The sequence below is a fragment of the Bos mutus genome, chromosome 22 (assembly GCF_027580195.1).
Source record: "Bos mutus isolate GX-2022 chromosome 22, NWIPB_WYAK_1.1, whole genome shotgun sequence".
Taxonomy (NCBI): Eukaryota; Metazoa; Chordata; class Mammalia; order Artiodactyla; family Bovidae; genus Bos; species Bos mutus.
This window is the reverse complement of record NC_091638.1, coordinates 70,525,222-70,551,715: the sequence shown is the minus strand read 5'-3', so window position 1 is coordinate 70,551,715 and position 26,494 is coordinate 70,525,222. Positions and strand designations below refer to the sequence as shown.

At 54.0% G+C, this 26,494-nt stretch overlaps 1 protein-coding gene across 1 annotated transcript; it reads right to left on the bottom strand.

Annotated features, from left to right (window-relative positions):
- Positions 1-906: 906 nt before the first annotated feature.
- CHRM1 (cholinergic receptor muscarinic 1) lies at positions 907-12,265 on the bottom strand. Its single transcript, XM_070359167.1, has 3 exons — positions 11,910-12,265; positions 11,381-11,473; positions 907-3,354 (listed from the first exon to the last, which is right to left on the bottom strand). Exon 3 carries the CDS (start codon positions 3,276-3,278, stop codon positions 1,896-1,898), a length of 1,383 nt encoding a protein of 460 aa, XP_070215268.1. The 5' UTR covers positions 3,279-3,354; positions 11,381-11,473; positions 11,910-12,265; the 3' UTR covers positions 907-1,895.
- Positions 12,266-26,494: the final 14,229 nt, after the last annotated feature.

Below are 26,494 nucleotides of genomic sequence, written 5' to 3'. Positions count from 1 at the left end.
TGACTGCACTGGGAGAGGTCAGCGGAAGCTGGCAGCTGGTCTCTCCTGGACTCTGCCTGTGCACTTTTATGCTTTGCTGACTTTGCATCCTTTCACGGTAATAATTATAACCACGAAGATAACAGCTTTGCTGAGATCTGTGTCCTAGTGAATGACTGAACCTAACGGTGGTTTTGAGGACGCCGGTGACAACCAGAGAGCCACTGCTCTGCGCTGTGGGATTAACCTCGCTAGGGTTTAGGCTTTGGGGGCCCCCTCACCAGTGAAGTGCCTGAGGGGCATCTTTGTGGAATGCTTTGGGAGGCTGTGAACTGTCTGGAAGCCAGGCAGTTACCCTCAAAGTGTTGCTTTGGGGGTAACCCTGAAAGGTCTTTGTGGGTCACTGGGCCCCAGTTTTCCCATCTGTAAATGCGGCTTTGGAGCATTTCTTTTCTCCCTGGGGTGGGGAGTGATGAGTTCCCCTTATGGCAAAGCTGCTGAAGAATATGCTGGGCTATGGGCAGGGGCAATTTATTTCATGGTCCTCCTTCTTCCGGTAGCCAGCTCTGCCCACTACAGCCTTACTCACCTGAGCCGGAAGCTGGGTGCTGGGTTCACAGGTTTCAGTAGACCCAGCCACTTGGTGCTGCTCCTCCTGAGACCACCCTCAGGGCAGTGACCCACTTCTCATGGTCCTTGGACCCTCCCTGCCCCATCCTGTCCTGGCTTACGACCAGGTCCTTAAGGGAGTTCCTTGGCAGTCCAGTGGTTCGGACTCTGGGCTTCCACTGCAGGGGGCACAGGTTCGATCCCTAGTAGGGTAACTAAGATCCTGCAAGCTGCACGGTGTGGCCAGCCGACTGGCGGGGGTGTGAGGGAGGGAACAAAAAGAGCTAACTAACCCAGGGAAGAAGGCCCCTTAGTGGCCGCTGGTTATGTGGCTTTATTCACAGACTCAGCGCTTGCTGAGGTTGGCAGGAAAGAACATCTGGGACCAGGCTGGGCCTGGAGATGAGGGTGGCTGGGAGGCCATGCATGGGTCAGATGGACGAGCACACAGGAGGGAACCTGTGCTGGGCCAGACCAGTGGGGGTTGGGGGCGGAGGCAGGCAGCATGCGGGAGGCCTGGCTAGATCCGAGGGAGCAGATCTACCCAGGTGGTGTCTGTGAGCCAGGGAGGGAGGGTCTGAGGGCTTCTCCAGGGCAGGGTCTGGACAGCAGGCACCCCTGCCCCTCACTCCCAGGGAAATGACTTAGTGGGACAGTCGGGATGCCTGGTGCTCCCTCCTCCTGCTGCCTTGGGGCTTGATGGCGACGGGCCACATCGGTCCCCTCTGGTGTCATTGTCCCGCTGATGCTTGGACATTTGCCTTGGGGGTGACCCACACAAGGACACCTTGGAGAGTGTTCGAGGGCCCAGCGGAGTGCGCTGTGCCTGGGGAGGGAGGGGACGCCTGGGAAGCAGGGATACTCCTTTGAGCCAAGCTTTTCTCTCAGTAGTTGGTGTCAGTTCCCTGCTGGCAGGGGGTGCCATCCTCCACTCGATCCAGGCCAGCTCCTGGGGCCAAGGAGGACCGCTTGGTTAAACCTCCTTTCTCCTGGCCGGCTCTACTGGCTCTGCATGGACTTCCTGCCTGAACACAAACAAGGAATCCAAAGTCCGGATACCCCCTCCCAGGCTTTCTTCCTGGTGAAGAGCCTATTCCCACCCAGAAGGGAACACAAGAACCAGTTCCCCGGGTTCCCCAGTTTGGAAAGTTGGTGGGGTCTCCCTGGGTTGTGCAGGAAGGTGACCTAGGGTCCCCGGAAGCCTGGGGGGGCCCCCCTCCCCGAGCAGGGCCCTGGGTCTGAGGTCACCACCCTTGCCCGATTTCTACGGGGGCTGCCGGGGTGGAGGGATGCAGGCGGGAGGGCCATCAGCACTGGCGGGAGGGGGTGCGGTGCACAGAGCCGGGGCGCTTGGGGATCTTGCGCCAGCGACGCTTGTCCCAGCGGCAGAGCAGCAGCAGGCGGAAGGTGTCCCGGAAGGCCTTGTTGCAGAGCGCGTAGCACATGGGGTTGATGGTGCTGTTGACATAGCACAGCCAGTAGCCCAGCTCCCACAGGGTCTCGGGGACACAGTCCTTGCAGAAGGTGGACACCAGCACCATGATGTTGTACGGCGTCCAGGTGAGGATGAAGGCCAGCAGGATAGCGCTCAGGGTCCGAGCCGCCTTCTTCTCCTTGACCAGCGAGAAGGTCTTCCGCTTGGCCAGTTGCTCCTTCCCACGGGGCTTCTGGCCCTTGCCCGCCCGCTCGCGCCCCTTCCGGGTCGGCCTCTTGACCGTATTCGGGGAGCTCCGGGGCGGCTGTTTGGCGGGGGCCTGCGCCTCGGGGTCCACCATGGGCATCTTGATCACCACCTCGGAGCCAGGCTCCTCACCCTCCGAGGAGGTGAGGGACTCCATGGAGCCTTCGTCCTCCTCCTCTTCCTCCTTCCAGCTGTAGGCCTGGAGCAGCCGGGGGGTCCGGCAGCAGCGGCAGCAGCGTCCTGGAGGGGTCTCTGGGGAGCCTTCGGCCCCCGGCTGGGACCGCTCTGAGCTGCTGCTGCTGCCGCCCCCCTTCCCCGGCGTCTCCGAGCCCTGCAGGGCCGCCAGCTCCCGGGCCCGGTTCTCTGTCTCCCGGTAGATGCGCCAGTAGAGGGCGCACATGACCGTGACGGGGAGGTAGAAGGCGGCCATGGCCGTGCCAAAGGTGATGATGGGCTGGGAGAGGAACTGGATGTAGCACTGCCCGGCCAGCACCGTCCGCTCCCCTACCAGGTACTGCCAGAAGAGGATGGCCGGGGCCCAGAGCACGAACGAAACCAGCCAGGCCAGGCCGATCATCAGGGCTGCCCGGCGGGGTGTGCGCTTGGCGCGGTAGCTCAGGGGCCGGGTCACGGAGAAGTAGCGGTCAAAGCTGATGAGCAGCAGGTTCATGACCGAGGCGTTGCTGGCCACATAGTCCAGGGCCAGCCAGAGGTCGCAGGCCAGCGTGCCCAGAGCCCAGTGGCCCATGAGCAGATACGTGGTGTAAAGGTTCATGGAGAAGGTACCGATGATGAGGTCGGCACAGGCCAGGCTCAGCAGGAAGTAGTTGTTGACCGTCTTGAGCTCCGTGTTGACCTTGAAAGAGATGAGCACCAGCAGGTTGCCTGTCACCGTGGCCAGTGACAGGAGGCCCGTGGTGATCCCGATGAAGGCCACTTGCCAGGGACCCTTTCCCGGTGCCAGGACGGTGATGTTGGGGCTGACGGCAGGTGGCGCTGAGGTATTCATGGTGGCTGGGTGGAGTAGGGGAGGCAGCCCCTTCCTCTAATCACAGGACGGGGCTTCCTCAGGGGCCGGTCATCACCTGAAAAGAGAGGACATGCGCTTGGGTTGGGCTGCAGGACGCCTCCCAGAGCCTGGAGTAGAAGGTGTTGGGAGCACAGCCACTGCCCTCCCAGAGCGGCAACCAGACAGCGTCACACCATCCTCACTGGTGCCCACGCCTGGTCACTTAGAATGCACTTTCCCAGCCACCAATGGATTTACCAGCGGCCTGAGGGGGAGGGGATGGCTTTGGCATCCAGAGATCTGAGTCCCCATTCCAGCTTCACCATTCAGACTCCGAGCCTCAATTTTCTCATCGGGAAATTGCTGCTAATGCTTGTCTAGCTTAACTCATGCGGCAGGAGTGGGGAGACTGGCGTACATGGGACTGCCACATTTTCAAAGCATTTCAGTCAATTTTATTAAAGCTTTCATTTTCTGAGTAGTTACTACATGCCAGACACAGGGCTAAGCGCTTAATTCAATTACCTAATTTAATTGTTGAACATTCCAGACTTCCCTGGTGGCCCAGTGGTTAAGAATCCACCTGCCAATGCAAGGGACATGGGTTCAGTCCCTGGGGGAAGAGGGGCACTAAGCCCACGCACCACAACTAGAGAAGCCTGTGCAGCTGCAGTGAAGACCCAGCACAGCCAAATATATATATATATATATATCTAGCATTTGTAGGAGGAAGGTCTCTTATGACCCCCATTTCACAAAGGCAACCGTGGTTCCAGCCGGCTCTATGGCTGGGCCATGGCGACACAGATGGTGTGTGATCAGAACCCACTTCCCTCGCTCACTTTCAGAGTGTGTGAAGATCCAGCAGGATTCTTCCGTGAAACAGGGAGTGTTGAGAAGGCGGGGGGCGGGCAGGGGTCTCCAAAGAAGAGAGAGGGAAAGAGATACAAGCAAAGGGGCGTGGCACATGCGCGCACGCGCAGTTTGGGGCTGGAGCAAACACTTATGAGGGCATCAGGGGAAGTTGACCCAGGCCCAGACGCTCGCTCGCCTGGTGATGGAAAATCTGGAGTAAAAGCAAGCAGCATAGGCGAGGGCCTCAGCTCCCACATAAGCGGGAGTTTGGTGACAGATGTAGTGTGCGAGGCCACAGCTGAGTGGAGGGCAGCAAGGGGAACAGGAAGATCCCCCAGACTGCCTGAAGCTGGAGTCCAGCCCGGGCACTAAGGGTGGGTAGAGAGAAAAGCCATGACTCTTAGCGACCACTGGCCTGGCAGAGGCCCAGCCGCTCAGCCCCGGCCTTGCTGCTGGATGTTCTCGTTCAGTGCTTCAGACATCCTTCTGTTGGTTGAAGAGACTGGGTCTTCTCCTACCTTCAGGGCCGGTATCCTTGGAAAAATTCCAAGGGAGAGACGTTGGGCAGGGACCCAGCAAGCCCTGGTGTTCCTGGGGACCTGGTCTGTGATGAGGAAACTAGAGTCTGTGAGAGGTCACTGGTGAGGGATGCCTTGGTGCTGCGTGGCTAGGGGTGTCTGTGTGACAGCAACTCTCAGGATGAGGAATTCAGAGTGTGACAGAGCAAGACAGGCTGTGGCTGTCAGTGCTCCTGGGTCTGGGACAATTTGCACATGACGGGGCACAAGGGGAAGTCCTGGCTGAAAAACCTGGGCTCTGGAGTCAGACTGTCTGCATTTGAATCCAGGCCATACCATGTACTGGGTGTGTGGTCTCCTCTAGCGATGCCACTGCTATATGCCTGGGTTTCCTTAGCTGACAAATGGTAATAATGCCTGTCCCTAGCTAATGCTTGCGGAATTATTGCCTGGCTTAAAGAGTAAATGGATGTCAAGTGCTTAGAATAGCCCTGGTCCATGGTTCCCATGAACACAGCAAGGGTAGCAACAAGGGCTCCCTCCTGCCCTGAATTGTCTGCTTCTTTGATGAAAATTTCTAATACTATGGGGAATTCACTGGTGGTTCAGTGGTTAGGGCTCTGCAGTTCCTCTGCAGGGGGCATAGGTTCAAACCTGATCCCTGGTTGGGGAACTAAGATCCCACATGCCACGTCCCCCCCCCAATTCTATGATAACAGCAACTAACAATAACAATGGTCACTGCTATTAGTTAGCATTCCTTAGGGCCAGTCACTACTCAGAGTACCTATGTTCCTTTTTCACTTAACCTTAACAAGGAATCTATGACCTAGGGATTGTTTTTCTTTCCATTTTATAGATGAAGAAACTAAGGCTGAGAAAAACACAAGAATTTGTACAAGATCACACAGCTAAAGTAGGAACCAGGATTGGAGCCCAAGCAGTAAGTTCCAATGAAACTTTATTTATAAAACTGATGGTCAGGTGGTCCAGTGGCTAAGCTCCATGCTCCCAACGCAGGGGTCTTGGGTTTGATCCCTGGTCAGGGAACTAGATTCCACCTGCCACAGCTAAGACCCTGTAGCTAAATATACTACACTACACTTATTTAGTGTAGCTAAATAAGTAAATAGATAAAAATAAATATAAAACCCCCCTGGTTGTTGGCTTAGGAGCCATAGTTTGCCAATTTGAACTAAAAATATTACACTAAAATATGATTTATCTTGCTTACTGAGCTCTGTTGCAACCTCGTCCCTTAATGGAAGTCAGGCAGGAGGCTGGGATCAGACTGTAGGTGCTTGGGCTTTTCCCTGTGAGGTCACTGGTGGAAACTACCCTTGACAGGTAACCCTGAACTATTGTGATCCCTTTGATCATCTAGACTCAGTGCTGTTTGTGCCCGTTGCAGAAATGGAGCAACTGAGGCCCAGAGCAAAAAGAAAAAGGTATTGTGTAGTCTAAGGTCTCCTGGTTCCCAGACTGGGTGCTGGCGTCCACATCCCAAGCCTGGGTGCCTTGGGGGCAGTTCTGTAGCCTCCAGTGGCTCCCTGGGACAAGACCTGAGAAGACTGAACAGAAGAGGAGCTTACAGGCCCAAGCTTACAGGCCTGTACCCTCCGCAACTGCAGGGGTGTGACCAGGCGCTCTGCCACTGTACTTGGCCCTCACACCGCACCAGGGTTAGGACTAGGTGGGATGAGGGAGGCACTTGCTTTGCGTGCAGAATTTAAGTAGATGCCCCAAACTCAGTCATGAAGGAAGTAACATTTTAACGTGACATTTAAAGAATAGAAATCAATGCAAAACATCCATCATGCACACAATTTTAAACTGAGACAGATCCAACCCTGCATCTGCGCGAACACCTCATCGCCCATGCCTCGCCCGAATCCTGCTGGCCCTGGTTCTGACCAAACTTGATTTACAAAAACAGGCCGCCTGTGGGCTGTAATTTGCTGTTTGATTTTCAAAACTATTACATTACAATATTATTTATCTTGACTAGTGAGGTATTTTTGTACCCACTCCTTGAATTTTGCTCCAAGGCGAGCACCTCACTCGCCTCACCCTAATTCCTGCATTGCTGATCACAGCCCTGGGTTTGAATCTCCACGCTGTCCCTTCCTAGCTGTGTGATCATTAGCAATGACTTAACCTTTCCTTCCCTGTAGCCCTGCCTCCCTCAGCTGATGGGGATACATGCATGTTCAGTCTTGTCCAACTCTTTGTGACCCCATGGACTGTAGCCAGGCTCCTCTGTCCATGAAATTTTCCAGGCAAGAATACTGGAGTGGCTTGCCATTTCCTCCTCCAGGGGATCTTCCTGGCCTAGGCATCGAACCCGGGTCTCTTGGGTCTCCTGCGCTGGCAGGCAGATTCTCTACCACTGCACCTGCGAAGCCTGCTGATAAGAATGTGCTGTGCTGTGCTCGGTTGCTTCAGTTGTGTCCAATAAGAATAATAGTATCCAAAGTGCTTGGCTCTGAAATGACACTCAGTCAACAGCCTCTGCTATTGTTCCTGACTCCTCATTCTGATCCACTGACTCTCATCTGACTGTCCCCTGCCCTTTCCTCTCCAGATCCTGGCAGAGCCCATCTCTGGTCCCCAGACTGCTCATTTGTCCAGTGGAGGACTGGGACCAGCCTGACATCTGGGGAGATTTTACAGGATCCTAAAACCAGGATTCCAAGATGGCTTGAAAGCACAGGAGAGAATAGCTAAGAACATCCTCACCTATAAAATGGACCAGGTCCTGGAGGGGAGGCTGCCGGGGCTGAAGGCTCACTTAGCTTCTCTCAGCCCCGGACCTGCAGGCTTCAAGGCCACATTCTTTCCTCTTAGCCGACCCTCTGTGCCCCACCTATGAGATGTGAGGGCCTCCCTTCGGGGACAGCTGGGGGAAAGAGAAGGGCAGAGGTTCTGGCAAACTGGACCCTGATTCTTGCCACCGGCTGGACCTTCTGAGCCCTTGGGATGCGGCCCAGGAAGAGAGCCATCTGTGACTTTATCTTTCCTCCACAATCAGAAGCGGGGGTCCTCCCCCAGACCCCTCTTGGACTGTAATTTGCTCCAGAGAAGGTTCCTGGAGGCCTGCTCTGGTCCCTGCTGTATGACCTTGAGCAGGTTTCCTTAACTCCTTACTGGGGGCAATCTTCAATAAGGCAAAGCCTCTTTAAGGCTACTGGTGGGTCAGCAAGATGATGGCTGAGAAAGAATGTGGCTTCCAGAGACCGTGGGTGATTTCCCTGTGGGGAATTCCCTTGGGCTGAAAGTCTGGGTGCCAGGGTTCAGCAGCAGCTCCAGAATTTCTACAGGGGAAGGACTTAGGGTTAGCCCTCTGGTTGAAAGGGGTGTGTGTGTGGTGGAAGCTGTATTGCATAGCATATTCTGTGAAAACATCCATGGGAGTGGGGTGGTTGGTTAGTGGGGATCACAGGGGCTGAGGGGAAGACTCCCCAAGGAAGTCCTTGCATTGCCTTTGCTTCAAGCCCCATCTCTGCTCTTGTCTTGCTGGGTGACCTTGGGTAAGTTCTAGTCCCGACCTGGTATCTTTCTATAGGATGAGTGTTTGTGTGTGAGAGTGTGTGCATTGCTGAGTGAGAATAAGAAACTGGAGTAGGGGTGGGACTTCTCTGGCGGTCCAGCGGTTGAGGCTCTGCACTTCCAAGGCATGGGGCACGGGTGTGATCCTGGTCGGGGAATTAAGATCCCACATGCCTCACAGCACAGCCAAAAATTAAAAAGAAAAGAGAGAAATGATGAGGGTCTTTATGGGGATGGGTTGGGACATCCTCTGAGGGTGTCTGGGATAGAGGAAGGTAGAAAGGAAACAGGAGGCACTTTTCTGCCCAGAACTGTGGCTTCCTGATAAAGGTCTTTGGGAGCTTTTAGTAATATTATCATAGCAACTAATATTTACAGGCTGCTTACTATAAGCAGACATGTCTCTAAGCATTACATAACATGATTTAATTGACCTGTTACAAATTCTTGGGAAATAGGTTCTATTATCTTCAATTGGCAAAAGGACCAATGAGGCTCTAACCTGATAGCTCTTCACTGATGCAGTCAGGATTTGGACTTAGGTGGTCTGCCTGCAGCCTGGTGTGCGGCAGTTCACGGGGTCACCAAGAGTCGGATGTGACTTTGTGACCGAACAACAGTCTGCCTCCAGGGCTAACCGCTTGGGTGCCTACTCCAAATGCTGTGGGGATGGGGGGCTCAATGGCCTCCTTGCCTACTTTGACTAGCTTGGCCAAACCCTGGGTTGAATCAATCAATAGGGATGAATCAGTCCTTCCCTGAGAATCTTGTCTGCCTGTGTGTGTGTGCGTGTATGTGACAGCGTGTGTCATCTATCTGGATGACGTACGATCACAGTGCTACGGGAAGGCGGTGGTCCAGCCGTAGCTCTCTGCTTGGCACACAGCAGTTGCTCAGTAAACATCTGTGGAATAAATCCATGGATGTACACGGAGATCTCCTGATTGACTGTAGGACTTTGAGCATGAGGCTGAGCCTGCAGCAACAGAGGGTGGGTGGAGTGATGGGAGTCTGAACTGGCTCCCGAGTACCGTCCCTCCGCTCTGTCCAGTTCCTGTATCCCTTCACCTGCCAGGTCCCTGCCCCCTCTGTGAGACCTTGCCTGGCTTGAAAGGACTGGAGAAAAATCCTCAGGAGCATCCTCAACTGTCAAATGGACCAGGGAAGCCCTGCCCCACCTGCTGCAGGGAGGCCAGGGCAGGACCGGGCTGGGACTGTGCCTTCCAGTGTCGGGGAGGAAAATGTCAGCCTGGGCTCAAAGAGTTAAGGGATGAGGTCAGAGCCTTGAGCAGGGCAGGCTAGCCATCGCCCTGGACCAATCCCCAGGGGCCGGGGATCTGGCTGGTAAGAGGAAGGGGGAGGGGAGAGATTGATGGGGAGAGGGATGCTTGAACACTGGGGCTTCCTGAATCTTACCACTGGTCAAGGAGTGCAGAAGGGAAGGCAGAGAATGAGGGGTGCTGGGGGAGAGATTCAGGGGGAGGAGTGAAGCCATCTTGTGATTCTGGAAGTCGGCAGAACCCTGGCTGGAGAGAACGGACGATACAGGGGAGAAGGAGGTACGAGGTCGGGGCCGTGGGGCTGGGTACCTGGGACCTCACACGTGCAGGGAAGGCAGTCCTCTGGCCAGGCCTCCTGACCCATCCGTCCCTTCTGCAGGGGCCTTAACCCCAAACCAGCTTGTCAGAGGTAGCTCTCCCCACCCCAGGGTTAATTTTTCTCTGAAGATAGCTCTTGACCCATTGAAGGTTTACACAGCTTCCATCTCTGATGTCTGGCTTTGGAAAAGAGGGGGTAAACTGATACACTTTATCACCTTTCCAGGCTCAACAGTCACTCCGGGGGAGTGCTGACTACCCCAGGGAAGGGCAGGAGCCATCAGTTAACTGCTCATAAATGCACGGCTGAGCCGGAAGAGGAGCGTCAGCCTTAGAACCAGTGCCAAATACTCTCACTGTTGATGGACCTTAACCAGTTGCCCAACTTTAGCCGGATCATGTCAGAGCCTGGCAGTTAGCAGGCTGGGCCCCAGAGCCCACTCTGCCAGGTGGCATCAGAAGTACCTGGCCTTCATCCTCCTTTCCGCGTGCCCTCTGCTCTACTCCTTGCGCTCCCCTCCCCATTTCCTTTCTTCTCTCTCCCTCCCTCCCCCATCTTTCTAGGCATCACCATGGCATCACAGCAGAACAGAAACCCAGCGAGATGTTCACCCACCTCTCCCCACCCGCCCAGGCGCCCCAGCTCACAGAGCTCGCTGCTCCCCCCACCCCATCATCCTGCTCATGGAGGTGGGAGTTCAAGGCTGTACTGAGGGTGAGGAGAACGCCCCAGCCAGACCCCTCGATATTCCTTCTGTGACCATGAGCATGTCCCTGCCCCTTCCTCAGCCTCAGTCTCTCCATCTGTACAATGGGGAGGTTCCTTTCTAGTCTGACATGACTTCTGCCTACCCTCTTCTTGACCCTCTGGACTCCTCTTTGCACTTGGGGATCCAGTTCTCAGCCCTCCAGGACCCATCCTAGGAGCCCAGAGTCACATCTTCTGCAGCCCCATTTCATCATTTCCTCCCCTGCCTTCCATATCACAGTGGCGATCACAGCTTGCCCAGTGGCTGAGGTCAGGGGGCAGAGAACCAACTGTCATCTGACAGCTCAGTGAGCAGCTGATTACCCAGGGGCAGGAGACTGTCCAGCTGCAGGAGACAGACTGACTCCTTCCGGCCATTTGGGCAGGAGGCCCTGGGTCAGCCTGGGCAGTGCTGCAGGTATGTTTTCTGGGAAGCAGTGACTCTCCACTGGCACTGATAACCCCCCAAGCAGCACCTGTCGGAGTGACCAGATGAAAGCTGCCCACCCCCTCCCCAGATGCCAGCTCAGAAGCTGGCACTCTGCAAGAATCAGAGTGCCTGGCCTCCAGCCCATCCCCACATTGTGAAGTCTGGGGGTCCTGGGATGGGTAACTGGCATGGGTGCCCATTCGTATCAATGCATTACCTGGGTATAGGGCTGTGATCTGCCCTGCGGGAGCCCAAGGTACTACAGACATAGGGAGGGCCCTCTGGGCTCCTGGACACATCAGGACCATGTTCCCTGGCCGGCGTGGCTGTCCATGCGCCCGTGTCCCCCAGGAGCCCTGGAGCTCTTGGCCTGGTCTCCTGCTGGTCTCTGGCCCGGCACCCACCTTGGCATCCCGCTTGTCCATCTGGCCAGCAGCCTGGTTCAGTCCATCGTGGAGGGGCTGAAGGTGGATGGGGATGGTGGGAGTCAGGGTTCCCTGAGGGAGGAGAGGAGGAGGTTCTGAGACTGGCACCCCAGTCGGGGGGGCGGTCAACCTCCCAAAAGATTCTGGTGGCAAGGGCTACCTCTTGGTCCCCTGCCCTCCCTACACTGTCTCTGGGGCTTGGGGGCTCTGCCTGCTGCATGGCAAGCTGATCCCTTCTGGGCTCCGGGTCCAGAGTTCTAGGGGCTCCCCAGCTCCTTTTCCAGCTGAACCCCAGAAAAACATTAGGTGTATCCACCAGAAGCCAGGAGATGGGGTACTTGGAGCAGCGTTGCAGAGCCTTGGCCTCTAGACCCCTCCCTGGCCCCCTCCTCTCTCTGGGGTCCCTCCTCATTTCCTTCTAGTCCTGGTCCCTGCCTTGCTCGAGGACCCTGCTTCTACTGCCCCCACCTCAGTGGAGCCCCTCCCAAGCCCTCTCAAACATACTCACCATGGGGCTGGAGAGGGGTCTGAAGGGTCCTCAGCCCTGCTGTCTCTCCGGGGGGCTGGCGGCGTCTCCAGGGACCCAAACACCTGGCTCCCGGGGGGAGCTGCGCCCTGTGCTGGCAGCCGGAGAGGCACAGCCGGTGATTGGCATGTCCCACCCCCTGGCACGCCAGCCTTGGGGGGGAGGGAGGAAGAGAAAGAGGGAGGGAGGAAAGAGAGGAAAGGAAGGGAGGGGGAGCTAGAGGGAAGCCTCGGGCAGCGTCCGGGGTTACAGTGGGCCCTGGAGCGTGGCCTCCTTCTCCACTAGGGCACCCAATTCCAGCTCCTACAGGTAGGGTGCAGGACAGGAGGGAGATAAGCCCAGGAAGGCTAAAAGTCCAGAACGGGAGAGAAGGCGGATACAGGGAGACAAACACCCACACCCAAAGCACACAGGCTCGGCTGCGCACACACACACACACACACACACACACACACACACACACACACGAGCTCACACACACACTCTCACAAAGGCACACTTCCCCCACCCAGCCTTAGAGCCCCCAGCCTGCTGTACCAGGCCGGTCGGTGTTCACATGCCTGTTTCCCCAGCACACACGCCCTGCCCCCTTGCACGTGCCCACGCGCCCACCCACCCAGCCCCACACCCTGCTCTTTCTCCCTGCTGGGAAGGAGCTGGATTCCTTCTGTTTGGAAATGACACATTGGGCCTCACGTGAGAGGCTCCAACTTGGAACAAACCCAGAGGGCTGGCGCGCGCACCCCGGGCTGAGGGCTGAGCGGCCGCCGAGCCCGAGCCCGCGTGCTGGTTTTCTGTCTCCGCTGCACAGCAGGGTGTGAGGGCACATGGGTGAATGGTTTGCGGGGATGATTGTGTGTGTGGGGGCATGTATACCTGCTCCATGCGTTGCTGAGTGCCCTGCACATTTGTGTCCCTGAGTACGCATGTCACCGTGCAGCCGGTGGAAACGCAGGTGTCGCCCCATGGGTCTGAAGCCAGGACGTGTGTCTGTGTTCGGTGTGTGTATGAGTGTTGCCCAACTGTGGAACTTGCTAATTCTGACAAGTGAGGCAGCCTCTACCTCTCTGCCTGTGCCACCCCCAGCTTCCACCTGGAAGACAGACAGACAGGCAGACAGACAGCTCTCCTCCCAGCCTGTCAAACTCTGTCTCCCCTGACTCCCACTTGGGGCTCACAGGCGTGCCCCTGGCAGGTGGCAGGCTGCCCTTCCTTCCCCCCACCCTCCGGGAGCCCCACTGCTTGGTCAGCACTGCGTTCCCCCCCCAACCCCCCACCCCCCAGGCTGGTTTGGATTTCTGTGTTGAGTTTCCTCAGAGATAGAACCCCTGGGGACCTTTTGCCATAGAGACTTGGGTCGTACCCAGTCCTCACCTGGTCCTAGAGACCTCCTGGGGTGCTGGCCACAGAGCAGAGGTGGGGAGGCTACTGCTGGGTCCTTTGCTTCCCTGGGCTGTGCTGAAGCCCTGGGGTGGAAAGCCGGAAGGACCAGGATCATCTATTCGCAGGATGTAGATGAGAAAACCAAAGAGCAGAGGTGGGTTTAAAATGTGCTTGGCAAGTGTTTGCACTCAGGTCCCTCAGCTCTGAGCTCGAAACTCTGGAGGGGCTGGGGGACGGTGTGTGGTTGGGAACTGCCCTACCACTGGCCCCTTGCCCTTCCCAGCATCCAGCACCCCTCTCAATCCTGATGCCTGAGGGTAACCTGGGCTTCCTCAGGCCGGAGCCCCGGTTGCCAATGGAGTCAGGTGGAGCGGAAACTCTGGTCCCTGGGGTGCGGCCAGCCACCATCGTGCCTCTGGTGGGTGGGCACACGTGGCAGGTACATGTGGGGGCATCTCTGCTTCTCAAAGCCAGCTGCGCCTAGAGCAAGCACCCAGGCTACCTCCTCTCTGAAGTCCAGGAGACCCTGCCGCTTGGAGAGGAATCTGAGCAACCCCCTCCCACTCCGGGGTCAGCCAGCCGGGCAGGGGAGGGTCAGAACTCGACCAGTCCCTGCCCGTGGGCGCGGATACCCGCTGCCCCCTGCTGGACTGCGCTCCATTTGCGGCGGCGGCTTGTGCGCGCGGTGGGGCTGCGTGTACTTGTGCGCGTACACGTGGCTGAGTGTGGGGGTGTCAGGCCTCCACGCTCAACATCCATTTCCGAGTCTGAATCAGGCTCTCTTCTTGCCCCCTCCCCCCAAGCTCCTTGGTCTCCCTTTTCTCTTCTCCCACCGCCTCTGCACACGTCCCTTTAGAAATAAAAACACTTATTTTGTAGGCGGGAGAGGAGGGTGACCAGCTTTCCCTTGCCTCCTCCTGGGTGCCCCTCTCTGTCCCAAGAGATTTGTTTGCTCTTTAAGTCCGTGCAGCCGCGGAGGCAGGGGGGTGACGCCCTCCGCCCCAGCCCACCCCCGATTGTATGTTCTCGGCCCCAGGCTTGGCTGAGTCCGCTTACCAGATGGGGAAACTGAGGCAGGAAGGGAGAAGGGAGGTAGGGCCGGGAGAAGCTCTCCTACCCGGCTCTCTCACCGCCCCCGCACCCGCGCCGGATTTAGCCGCAGGGAGGCTGGGAACATTGTCTTTATTTTAAGCCACCGAGTGCGGCACGAACGCGGCTGCTCGCGACAAAGGGCTCGGCGAGGCAGCGGCAGGCGGCGCACGTGGGGGTCCAGCCCCGCCCCCGCGCGACCCTCAGCCGCAGTCGGACGGCCGGGCTTGACCTCGGCCATTTCCCTTTTCTGGCCTTTCGGGCGGGATCCCTGTTCGCACAGGCTCCTGGCCGTTGCTATTTTGGTCGCCTGGCCGAGGATTCACTCACTCCTTTAGGCCACCGGGGGAACAGGGGGTCGTCCCGGAGGGCCGGGTTCCTCTCTCAGCCTCCTCTCCTGGAGGAGGAGAGAAGCTGCCCTGGGTGGGAACTAGCTCTCCCGCTCCCCAGTGGAGGCGCCCTGAGCAAGTTAGGGCCCCCTCTACGTCTGTTTCATCATCACTCAGGGCACTTAGAAATACTTCCCTGACGGCGCTGTTTGATCGCCAGTTGCAGGTTAAACCTGGCACTGGCGTTTGTTACAAGTGAAAGCCATTATCATTGTTATTTATAACTCGTATTGAGCACTTACTAAGTGTCCGGTACTGTTAAGGGCTCTTAATTAACTAGTTTTGTTTCTCACTGCAACTCCCAGAGGGAGCTTCTATTATTATTCCCATTTTACAGATGAGTAGAGGTATAAGCAGCTAGCGTGCCAGGGGGTTTCACGTAGGATGCGGTCAGCGTGCCTGGGGCGGTCCGGGGACTGGGGTCGCGGAGGGAGAGTGAAGGCTTCAGGGATGTCAGAAACCGGTGACAGCATTTGTAAAAATTCGAGGATCTTGGCTGAAAGCCGCGCGCCGATGCGGGAAGGAAGTGAGCGCTGCGGTCCTGCTGTGCGCTCGCAGCCCCTCAGCTTAGCCTTCACCCTCGGCTTGAAGCCACTTTAGCAACTCAAACCGAGATAAACTTGCCGCTTATCAGTGCTGCTTCCTGCTCTGGGAGAAGGTGGCGGAGTGGGCGGCCCTCCCAGCCTCCACCAGACCTAGGGTTGGTCCTCAGCGCCCTCTGGAATGCACCTGGGTTGGTGATCTCACCGGTGGTGGGAAGGGGCCTCCATTCCCAGAGGGCAGGCAGCCGGTCGTCCTGGGGGTACGCTTCCTTGATATGTTCCCCCCACCCCGACCCCCACTGCTTTAGGCCCTCAGCCTCGTTACCCTCTCCCTCTCACCTTCCGTGCGGAGGGACTAATTCCCAGATTTAAAAGATGGAGGAGGCCTAGAAAGGTGCCCCTCCCGATCCCCTGCAGTCCCTGCAGCCCAGGGGGCTGGAGGAAGGTGACTTCTACAAAGGCATCATCTTGGACAGGAAATTGGGCTTTTCCCAGTCTAGTTGCAAAGATAAGGCCTCTTAGGAACAATCTCCCCTTCACCTACTGGGCGCTTCACCTCCCCGGCATGGCTCTGTTCTGGGAGCCTCGGGGCAGGCGGAGGGCCCACAAAAGCCCAGCGCCGCCTGTCAGCTTCCAAAAAAGGATGGAGTCTGGCGACCCGAAGAGTGGCGCCTCGCGCGGCCTGAACCTGCAGGGGCGCTGCCTAGTCCTCACGGCCGGTGGGGTCGAGTTAACCGGGCGCCCGGGGTCGGGCGGTGATTGTTGGGAACCGAGGCAACGCATCCTGGGCGAATCTCTGGATCCCGGTGGGACTGGGGCGCGGGGAGAAGCTGCGTTCCCTCAGGGCGCGCGTTAGCGTTCCCTTGTTCCGTCTGTGAGGACCTCGGAGTCCAGGTCACTTGCTGCCGCCTAGGAGCTGGACGCACTGTGGCCGTGCGGCCGGGACGGAGGAAAGACGCGCTTTCCGCCGCACGATGGAGGCCCGTGCTTCTCGCGCAAATCTCTGTGGCCAAAAGCAGCTCGAAAAATCGGATTAACAGCATCGACTTTGCTACGCTTGGTTAATGGACACCCGGCCCCATGTTTTCACGCCACACGGTATAGGGGCCCCGGCCCGGGCCCAGGACGACGTGAGGGTGCTGGAGAGAAGTCAGGTCGAGGTGTGGGCAGAATCTTAGGGCGGGATCCCGGCCCTGAGGTTTTGATGTACAAGGCTTTCCCCAAACTCTGTGTAGCTGAGTCCGAGTGCCCAGGGAGTGGCCGGGTGAGGCAGGACGGATTTCGGGGTTCCCTGCTCCCGACCCAGCTAAATTTGCTTCTTTTCCTGGTAACACCCTTCCCTCCGACTCCGACTCCCGAGGGCATGTACTCTGTCTTCGAATTTCCCACCGAGGCGGAGACCGAAGCTCGAAGCCCACGAAAGCGAGGAAAGGGACGGAGCCAGGCGAGTGGAACCTAAGCCGGATCCCTCTCCCACCCATCTCTCGGCGAGACCCTCGCCTCGCACAGGCGCAGCAAGTCCATCCGTGGCAGCGGGCTGCTCTTCACTCTCCGATCCTCCGCCCGGGTCCTTGAACTCAGTACGCGCTGCCCGGGCCGCTCCAGTTGTACCCACCGCTCTCTGCAGTTCCCGCTGCGCCCTCTAGCGGCCAGCGCTGCTTCTTGCCTGGGACCGGGGCGCCGAGAGGCCTGGGTGCTTGGGGCTGGTGCCCAGAGCGTATTTTCCTTCGCGGGGGAAAGAAATGGTAGTACATATTCCTTCTTCATAGACTACGGTGAAGACTTTTCGTTGGCATGGGTGAGTAAAGGATGGTGCAGATCTAGCTCTAGGAAGAAATAGGAGTTGGGTACCTTGCTTGCATGGTGTGATCACTGACCTAGAGCCAGACATCCTGGAATGTGAAGTCAAGTGGGCCTTAGAAAGCATCACTACGAACAAAGCTAGTGGAGGTGATGGAATTCCAGTTGAGCTATTTCAAATCCTGAAAAATGATGCTGTGAAAGTGCTGCACTCAATATGCCAGCACATTTGGAAACTCAGCAGTGGCCACAGGACTGGAAAAGGTCAGTTTTCATTCCAATCCCAAAGAAAGGCAATGCCAAAGAATGCTCAAACTACCGCACTATTGCACTCATCTCACGCGCTAGTAAAGTAATGCTAAAAATTCTCCAAGCCAGGCTTCAGCAATATGTGAACCGTGAACTTCCTGATGTTCAAGCTGGTTTTAGAAAAGGCAGAGGAACCAGAGATCAAATTGCCAACATCCACTGGATCATGGAAAAAGCAAGAGAGTTCCAGAAAAGCATCTATTTCTGCTTTATTGACTATGCCAAAGCCTTTGACTGTGTGGATCACAATAAGCTGTGGAAAATTCTGAAAGAGATGGGAATACCAGACCACCTGATCTGCCTCTTGAGAAATCTGTATGCAGGTCAGGAAGCAACAGTTAGAACTGGACATGGGATAACAGACTGGTTCCAAATAGGAAAAGGAATACGTCAAGGCTGTATATTGTCACCCTGTTTATTTAACTTATATGCAGAGTACATCATGAGAAACGCTGGACTGGAGGAAACACAAGCTGGAATCAAGAAAATATCAATAACCTCAGATATGAAGATGACACCACCCTTATGGCAGAAAGTGAAGAGGAACTAAAAAGCCTCTTGATGAAAGTGAAAGTGGAGAGTGAAAAAGTTGGCTTAAAGCTCAACATTCAGAAAACGAAGATCATGGCATCCGGTCTCATCACTTCATGGGAAATAGATGGGGAAACAGTGGAAACAGTGTCAGACTTTATTTTTCTGGGCTCCAAAATCACTGCAGATGGTTACTGCAGCCATGAAATTAAAAGATGCTTACTCCTTGGAAGGAAAGTTATGACTAACCTAGATAGCATATTCAAAAGCAGAGACATTACTTTGCCACCAAAGGTCCATCTAGTCAAGGCTATGGTTTTTCTAGTGATCATGTGTGGATGTGAGAGTTGGACTGTGAAGAAGGCTGAGCGCCGAAGAATTGATGCATTTGAACTGTGGTGTTGGAGAAGACTCTTGAGAGTCCCTTGGACTGCAAGGAGATCCAACCAGTCCATTCTGAAGGAGATCAGCCCTGGGATTTCTTTGGAAGGAATGATGCTAGGGCTGAAACTCCAGTACTTTGGCCACCTCATGTGAAGAGTTGACTCATTGGAAAAGACTCTGATGCTGGGAGGGATTGGGGGGCAGGAGGAGAAGGGGACGACAGAGGATGAGATGGCTGGATGGCATCACTGACTCGATGGACGTGAGTCTCAGTGAACTCCAGGAGTTGGCGATGGACAGGGAGGCCTGGTGTGCTGCGATTCATGGGGTTGCAGAGAGTCGGACACGACTGAGCGACTGATCTGATCTGATCTGACCTTGCTTGTAGCGCTTGCTACTGGCTACCGAGTTTGTAAACACTTCATTTGTTGTTGTTCAGTCGCTCAGTCCTGTCCAGACTCTTTTCGACCCCATGGACTGCAGCACGCCAGGCTTCCCTGTCCTTCACCAACTCCCAGAGGTTTCTCAAACTGATGTCCTTTAAGTTGGTGATGCCATCCAATCATCTCATCCTCTGTCATCCCCTTCTCCTGCTGCCTTCACTCTTTTCCAGCATCATGGTCATTTCCAATGAGCTGGCTCTTCCCATCAGGTGGCCAAAGTGTTGGAGCTTCAGCTTTAGCATCAGTCCTTCCAGTGTATATTCAGGATTGATTTCCTTTAGGATTGATTGGTTTGATCTTGCAGTTCAAGGGATTCTCAAGAGTCTTCTCTGCACCACGGTTTGAAAGTATCAGTTCTTTGGTGTTCAGCCTTCTTTATGGTCCAACTCTCACATCCATACATGACTACTGGAAAAACCATAGCTTTGACTAGGCAGACCTTTGTTGGTAAAGTAATGTGTCTGCTTTTTAATATGCTTTCTAGGTTTGTCATAGCTTTTTTCCCAAGGAGCAAGTGCCTTTTAATTTCATGTCTGCAGTCACCATCTGCAGTGATTTTGGAGCCCCCAAAATAAAGTCTCTCACTGTTTCCATTGTTTCCCCATTTATTTGCCATGAAGTGATGGGACCAGATGCCATGATCTTTGTTTTCTGAATGTTGAGTTTTAAGTCAACTTTTTGACTTTCCTCTTTCACTTTCATCACGAGGCTCTTTAGTTCTTCACTTTCTGCCATAAGGGTAGTGTCATCTGCAAATCTGGGGTTATTGATATTTCTCCCAGCAATCTTGATTCCAGCTTGTGCTTCATCCAGCTGCTGCATTCATAAACACTTTAGTGCACTTTCTCATTTAACCCTCCTAATGGCTCCTTGATACAGGCACAATTATGACCTCCCTTTTGACTTCCCTGGTGGCTTAGATGGTAAAGCATCTGCCTACAATGCGGGAGACCTGGGTTCAATCCCTGGGTCGGGAAAATCTCCTGGAGAAGGAAACGGCAACCCACTCCAGTATTCTTACCTGGAAAATCCCATGGACAGAGGAACCTTGTAAGCTACAGTCCATGCGGTCACAAAGAGTTGGACACGACTGAGCAACTTCACTTCACTTTTACATACAGAAAACTGTGGCCCACATCTTGTTGAGAACTCTTTAGGTGATTTCTAAGACACAGGATATCACGGAAACTGCTAAGCCAGTGTTTCTCCAGTCATTCATTCTGTTGTTCCATTTATTTAGCAAACACACAGGCCCAACTGTATGCAGGCACTGTTCTCAGTGTTTTATGTGTTTTCACTAATTTAATTTTCATAGCAACCTGAAGAAGTAGGTAGAATTATTGTCCCCATATTATAGATGAGAAAACTGAGGCACTGAGAGGTCCAGTCATCTGTTCAAGGTCACATGGCTAGTAGGTGCCAGAGCTTCCCAATCATCACTTTTGCCCTATCCTAAAGATCCCTCAAATGTCAATGTCGGTGTATCCATATCTCTTCTTTCCTTCTCATCCATTTCCCTGGGCTGTGGGGCAATCAGCTTTTCTGCCACGGTCTAACACAACCCTGGCCCCGTGGCCCCCCTTCCCTGCCCCCTTGGCGCCTCCTGCCAGGCCCAGCACTGAAAGAGGCCTGACCAGGGAAGGGATTGATGACTCTGAGTGGACCTTGGAGGCCGCCTGTTTACTCCGCTGGCCAGCACACGCTGTGATTAACCGTGCACAATCGAGTTAGAACCTGTAGCCCCAGGGCTGAGGCCAGTGAGGGGGAGGGGCCTGCCGGCTCCAGCTGCCTCTCCCTTTCCCTGGGGCACTTCAGGGGTTGGCTGCAAGCTGGAGCCCCCTGGAGAAGGGCGTGTGCCCCACCAGCAGTGGTAGGGAGCACACAGTCCTCAGGGGTGGGGACCAAACTTCCCCACCCTGCTTCCTCTTCCCATAAAGGATCCGAGGCTCAGAAAGGGAGCGGTTCGGTGTGTATCAGAGAAGTGAAGTGAAGTCGCTCAGTCGTGTCCGACTCTTTGCGACCCCATGAACGGTAGCCTACCAGGCTCCACCGTCCATGGGATTTTCCAGGCAAGAATACTGAAGTGGGCTGCCATTTCTTTCTCCAGGGGATATTCCCATACCAGGGATCGAACCCGGCTCTCCTGCATTGCAGACAGACGCTTTACCATATGAACCACCAGGGAAGCCTTTTTCAAAAGGAAACTTCTAGCAGAAAATGGCAGCCGTACAGGAAAGGAGGAAGGAAGGCTGGGTCTGGGTCTGGCTTTTGGATGGTGGGTCTCAAGCTGTGTCACTTCTAGGGTGAACATTTATCTCTGTGTTTTCCTCCTAGGCACGTGAACCTTTCCACTGAGCATATGCCCTGCCTGCTCTAGCTTCCTGCCACCAACAGCCAGTGGGGTGGCTCTGTAACCTACCTGGGGTAGAGGAAGACAGGGATAAAAGCCCACCTCCAGCTTAGCCCTCCTCCTTTACCCAACAGTCCAGGGATAGGTCTCCAGAGTTGTCACCCCGTGCTGTGTGCTGTGCTTAACTAAGGTGTGTCCGACTCTTTGCGACCCCATGAACTGTAGCCCGCCAAGCTCCTCTGTCCATGGGGAGTCTCCAGACAAGAATATTGGAGTGGGTTGCCATGCCCTCTTCCAGGGGATCTTCCCAACCCAGGGATCAAACTCAGTTCTCCTGCATTGCAGGTGGATTCTTTACCATCTGAGACCCCAGGGAAGCCCAGTACTCCCTGTTAAAAAACCCCACAGTGCAGCCTATGCCGTATCCTACTTCCTCCAGATTGATTATGCAGTCGAGGGAACAGTCTGGAATCTATGCCCAGCACTGTGTTCAACAGTGGGGGGAACAGGAGAAACCAGAGCCCGGAAGCCATGGGATTGGTGAGTGAGTTGAGGAGACAAGATTGATCCTGAGAAAGGTACCAGGGTGGGCCAGAGTCCATGAGCTTCCTGAGCTTAGGGATTAAGGTGAAGAAAGGTAGAGTGATGGTCGGTGGGAGCTGGCCCCAGCGGGGAGGATGTAGGCCTGGGAGGAGGATCTGATTCGCAAGGTTACTTAGTTTTCAGGGCACCAGGATGTTGGAGTCAAGTTGGGGGCCCAGGCGAGCACACCTTGTGGGGAAGAAATAGTCATGGCTTCTCTCCCAGCCTCAGGCTACCCTTCCATAAATGGAATTGAGGACACAGGCAAAGATGGAATAGATGCACTATCTGGTCCTAGAGGACTTTCCCAGCTTTGATGTTCTTTAAAAATGGGATACCTGGGGTTTTACTCAGCTCTGTCTCTCCTGGTCATGAGATCTTGGGCACATTACTCTCCTTCTCTGAGTTTTGGTAAAGCTGGAAGTAAAATAGGAGGCTAGTCTGGTATACCTCAAAGTTTATTTTGCAGAACATTAGTAGGTGTAAGTTATAAGAAAAAAGTCTTCCTTGATAAATTAATTAGGCTTTCTTTACTGCAGGAACCTATCAGAGCCTTTATTTTTCACACTCTAAAATTTTTTTTAATTGGAGGATAATTGCCTTACAATCTTGTGTTAGTTTCTGCCATACATCAACATGAATTAGCCACAGTTATACACATGTTCCTTCCCCCTTGAACCTCCCTCTGACCTCCCACCCCATCCCACCCACCAAGGTTGTCACAGAGCACTGGCCTGAGCTCCCTGCGCTGCACAGCAACTTCCCATTAGCCGTGGTTGTTGTTGTTGTTCAGTCGCTCAGTTGTGTCTGACTCTTTGTGACCCCTTGGACTGCAGCACACCAGGCTTCCCTGTCTTTCACCATCTCCTGGAGCTTGCTCAAACTCCTGTCCATTGAGTTGGTGATGCCATCCAACCATCTCATCCTCTGTTGCCCATTTCTCCTCCTGCCTTCAATCTTTCCCAGCATCAGGGTCTTTTCCAAAAAGTCGGCTCTTTGCATCAGGTGGCCAAAGTATTGGAGCCTCAGCTTCAGCGTCAGTCCTTCCAATCAATATTCAGGTTTGATTTCCTTTAAGATTGACTGGTTTGATCTCCTAGCAGTCCAAGGGACTTTCAAGAGTCTTCTCCAACACCACAATTCAGAAGCATCAGTTCTTCGGCGCTCAGCCTTCTTCCTTATGGTCCAACTCTCACATTCATACATGACTACTGGGAAAACCATAGCTTTAAATATACAGACCTTTGTTGGCAAAGTAATGTCTCTGCTTTTTCATATGCTGTCTAGGTTTGTTATAGCTTTTTCTCCAAGGAGCAAGTGTCTTTTAATTTCATGGCATTTTAAATTTACACCTGGTAGTGTATATATTTCATTGTTACTCTTTCAATTTGTCCCACCCTCTCCTTCCCCCACTGTGCCCATAAGTCTGTTCCCTATGTCTGAGTCTCTACTCCTGCCCTTATTAGAGCCTTTGAATGGCAAATGTACACTAAGAATCTCTGAGAGGCAGAGAGGAACATGCAGTGTTTTCCATACTTATTTCATCACAGAAATATTTTTATGTAGAGCATCTTTTAGGACTGGCATCTCAGGAACACACTTGAGTCACTCTGGGCTGGCTTATCTAGAAACGCTCCAGCTCCAACAGGAGATCGTTTTAGGCACTTCCTCCATCTTTCAGGCGTGGGCTTCCTGTCCCTTCAAGGGCTTGTTTCCCTGGCCCCAGCCTTGCCTGGACACTTCCATCTCCTGGCTCCTTGCTCTATTCACCTTAGTATGTTTGTCTTTGTGCTTGGCTTCCTGTGACTTCCCTGGCTCAGTCCTGGAGAGCTCAAACTCCACCCAGCTGCCCCCTTCCCAGATTCTTTCTGGTCACCAGAGTCCTGAAGGGTGCTGCCTGGGCCTTCCTGGCAGGGGTCCGTGTGATGGCTGGCCCATAGCCCTAAGATGTGGTTTCCTGATTCCCAATCCCATGCCCTTGCCTGCAGCCCAGTCCTCAATCAACAGACTTTATTCCTCAGGCCCCTATGAGGTCTCTGGCCCCTCTGGCCTCAGACCCCTGCACCCTGAACCTCAGTTCCTGGCCCCTCTCACTTCCTATCCATGGTTCCAGCCTTTGTCTGTAAATCCATTTCTGGGATTTGGGGTTCTAGGAGGTTAACAGGCAGCTCTTTCCCTCTCCCTTGCTGCAGCTCTTGAGTCTCTGGGCCTGAGCCAGGGTCAAAGGACAGCCAGGTGCCAGAGGAAAGGCAGGGTGGGAGATGAATCCTACAAGTATTTGCAGTGATACCCTGCCCCCCATCGTAAGCTTGGTTCAAGATGAGGGAATGCCTTGGAGGCAAAAGCATAGATTATGAACTAGAACATTCTAGTGAGGCAAGTGGCAAGAGGTGGGGATTTGGGGAGGTAAAGGCAGCGGAATGAGGGTGGTAACCCTAACTCAGCTGGTGGCCCTGGGATGAGACTGGGGACAAAGACTGGTCACAGGGTGGTAAAGACCCATTTTACAGATGTGGGAGCTCAGGCCTTGTGACTTGTGGTAGGTTGGCTTCCCAGGTGGCATTAGTGGTAAAGAATCAGCCCGCCAAAGCACGAGACAGAAGAGACTCCTTTGATCCCTGGGTTGGGAAGATGCCCCGGAGGAGGAAGTGGTAACCCACTCTGGTATTCTTGCCTGGAGAATCCCATGGACAGAGGAGCCTGGCAGGCTACAGTCCATAGGGTTGCAAAGAGTCGGACATGACTGAAGCAACTTAGCACACGTGCATAATAATCAGTCAGTGGCTAGCACCCAACCCCACATTGTCTCCTTGTATTGAGATCTCAATTTACAGTTCCCAAAGTGCTTTCTCTTCATCACTTCTTCCTTCTAGAACTGCTTTCTGTACAGAGCCTCTGAGGACCCCTTCTTGGTTCTCCTATGTCCCTGATTGCTGTTCTTCACTCTTCTTTGCTGATCTTCCTCATGCTCCCACTCTCTAAACTTTGGAAGATCTGGGCTCAGTCCTTGGACCTTCACATCCACTCTCTAGGTTATGTCACCCACACGTTGATGACTTCCAGATTTTATGTCTCCAGCCCAGCCTCTCCTCTGAACACCAGACTCATATATCCAAAATTTCCTCATCTGTAAAATGGGGAAAATGATAGCTCGACGTCACAAGGTTGTTATGAGGATTAAATGAATTAAGACGTGTAAAGCGTTGGAAGAGTGCCTGACTCCGATTGGTACTACGGCTGGAGCTATGATTATTGTTATCGCTGTCATCATTGGTGCCTGCCAGCTCCACTTGGATACCTAGAATAATCTCAGACATGACTCATCCCTAACCCCAACTGCAGGCTTGTTTATCTCAGTAGATGATAAGCCTGTCCTTCCAGTAGCGCAGGCCCTGCACCGTGCAGTCATTCCTGACTTCGCTCTTTCTCTCACATGCATGCATGCTCAGTTACTTGTGTCCAACTCTTTGCGACCCCATGAACTGTAGCTTGGCAGGCCCCTCTGTCCACGGGATTCTCCAGGCAAGAATACCAGAGTGGGTTGCCATTTCCTCTTCCAGGGCATCTTCCCCACCCAGGGATTGAATCCGCGTCTCTTGTGTCTCCTGCATTGGTAGGCAGGTTTTTTGCCACTAGTACCACTTGGGAAGTCAGTCTTTCCCTTACATACTCAAATATAATTTATTAAAAAAAATCCTATTGTCTCTTCCTTGAATATATCCAGGGTACAACCACTGTGGTCTTGGCCAGTGTCATCTCTCACCTGGATAAGTGCCTCCACCCTGGTCTTCCTGCTTCTACCCAGGCTCATTGTGTAGCCTGTCCTCAATACAGCATTCAGAAGCTTCCTTTTTTTTTTTAAAGTCATTTTTTAAAGTTTTTGGCTGAGCCATGTGGCATGCCGGATCTTAGTTCCCTGACCAGGGATCAAAACTGTGTCCCCTGCATTGGAAGTGTAGAGTCTTAACCACTAGACTGCCAGGGAAGTCCATTTTTTGGTCTTTTTTTTCGTTCCTTTTCACATGTAAGTCAAATTGTATCCATCCTCTATTTGAGATGCTCTATCACTTTCTCATCTTTTTCAGAGTAAAGCTCCTGGTCTCAAAAGTACTTGCCAGGCCATTGTGTGATCAGCCTCTTCTTCCTCCTTGATCTAATATCCTGGCACTGCCTCCTTGCTAGTCTGCTCCAGCCAAACAGGACTTGCAGTTTCCAGGAATTGCCAAGCACTTGCTTTTTTTTTTTTCTTTTATTATTTATTTATTTTATACTTTACAATATTGTATTGGTTTTACCATACATCAACATGCATCCACCACGGGTGTACACGTGTTCTCCATCCTGAATCCCCCTCCCACCTCCCTCCCGGGAAGCACTTTCCTGACTAGAGGACTTTGAAGTACTGTTACCTTTGCCCAGTAATAGTAAACAAACCATTAGGTTTCTACAAGATAAGGACAATAATGAGGTCATACAAAGGGCTAGGGCTTGGAGTGGTGGCCAGGGCCCTCAGCTCTACAACTGCAAGGAAATGAGTTCACGTAACAGCTGAAAAATTGATGCTTTCAAATTGTGGTGCTGGAGAAGACTCTTGAGAGTCCCTTGGACTGCAAGGAAATCAAGTCAGTCAATCCTAAAGGAAATCAACCCTGAATATTCATCGGAAGGACTGATGCTGAAGCTGCAGCTCCAATACTTTGGCCACCTGATACTAATAGCCGACTCATTGGAAAAGACCCTGATGCTGGGAAAGATTGAGGGCAGG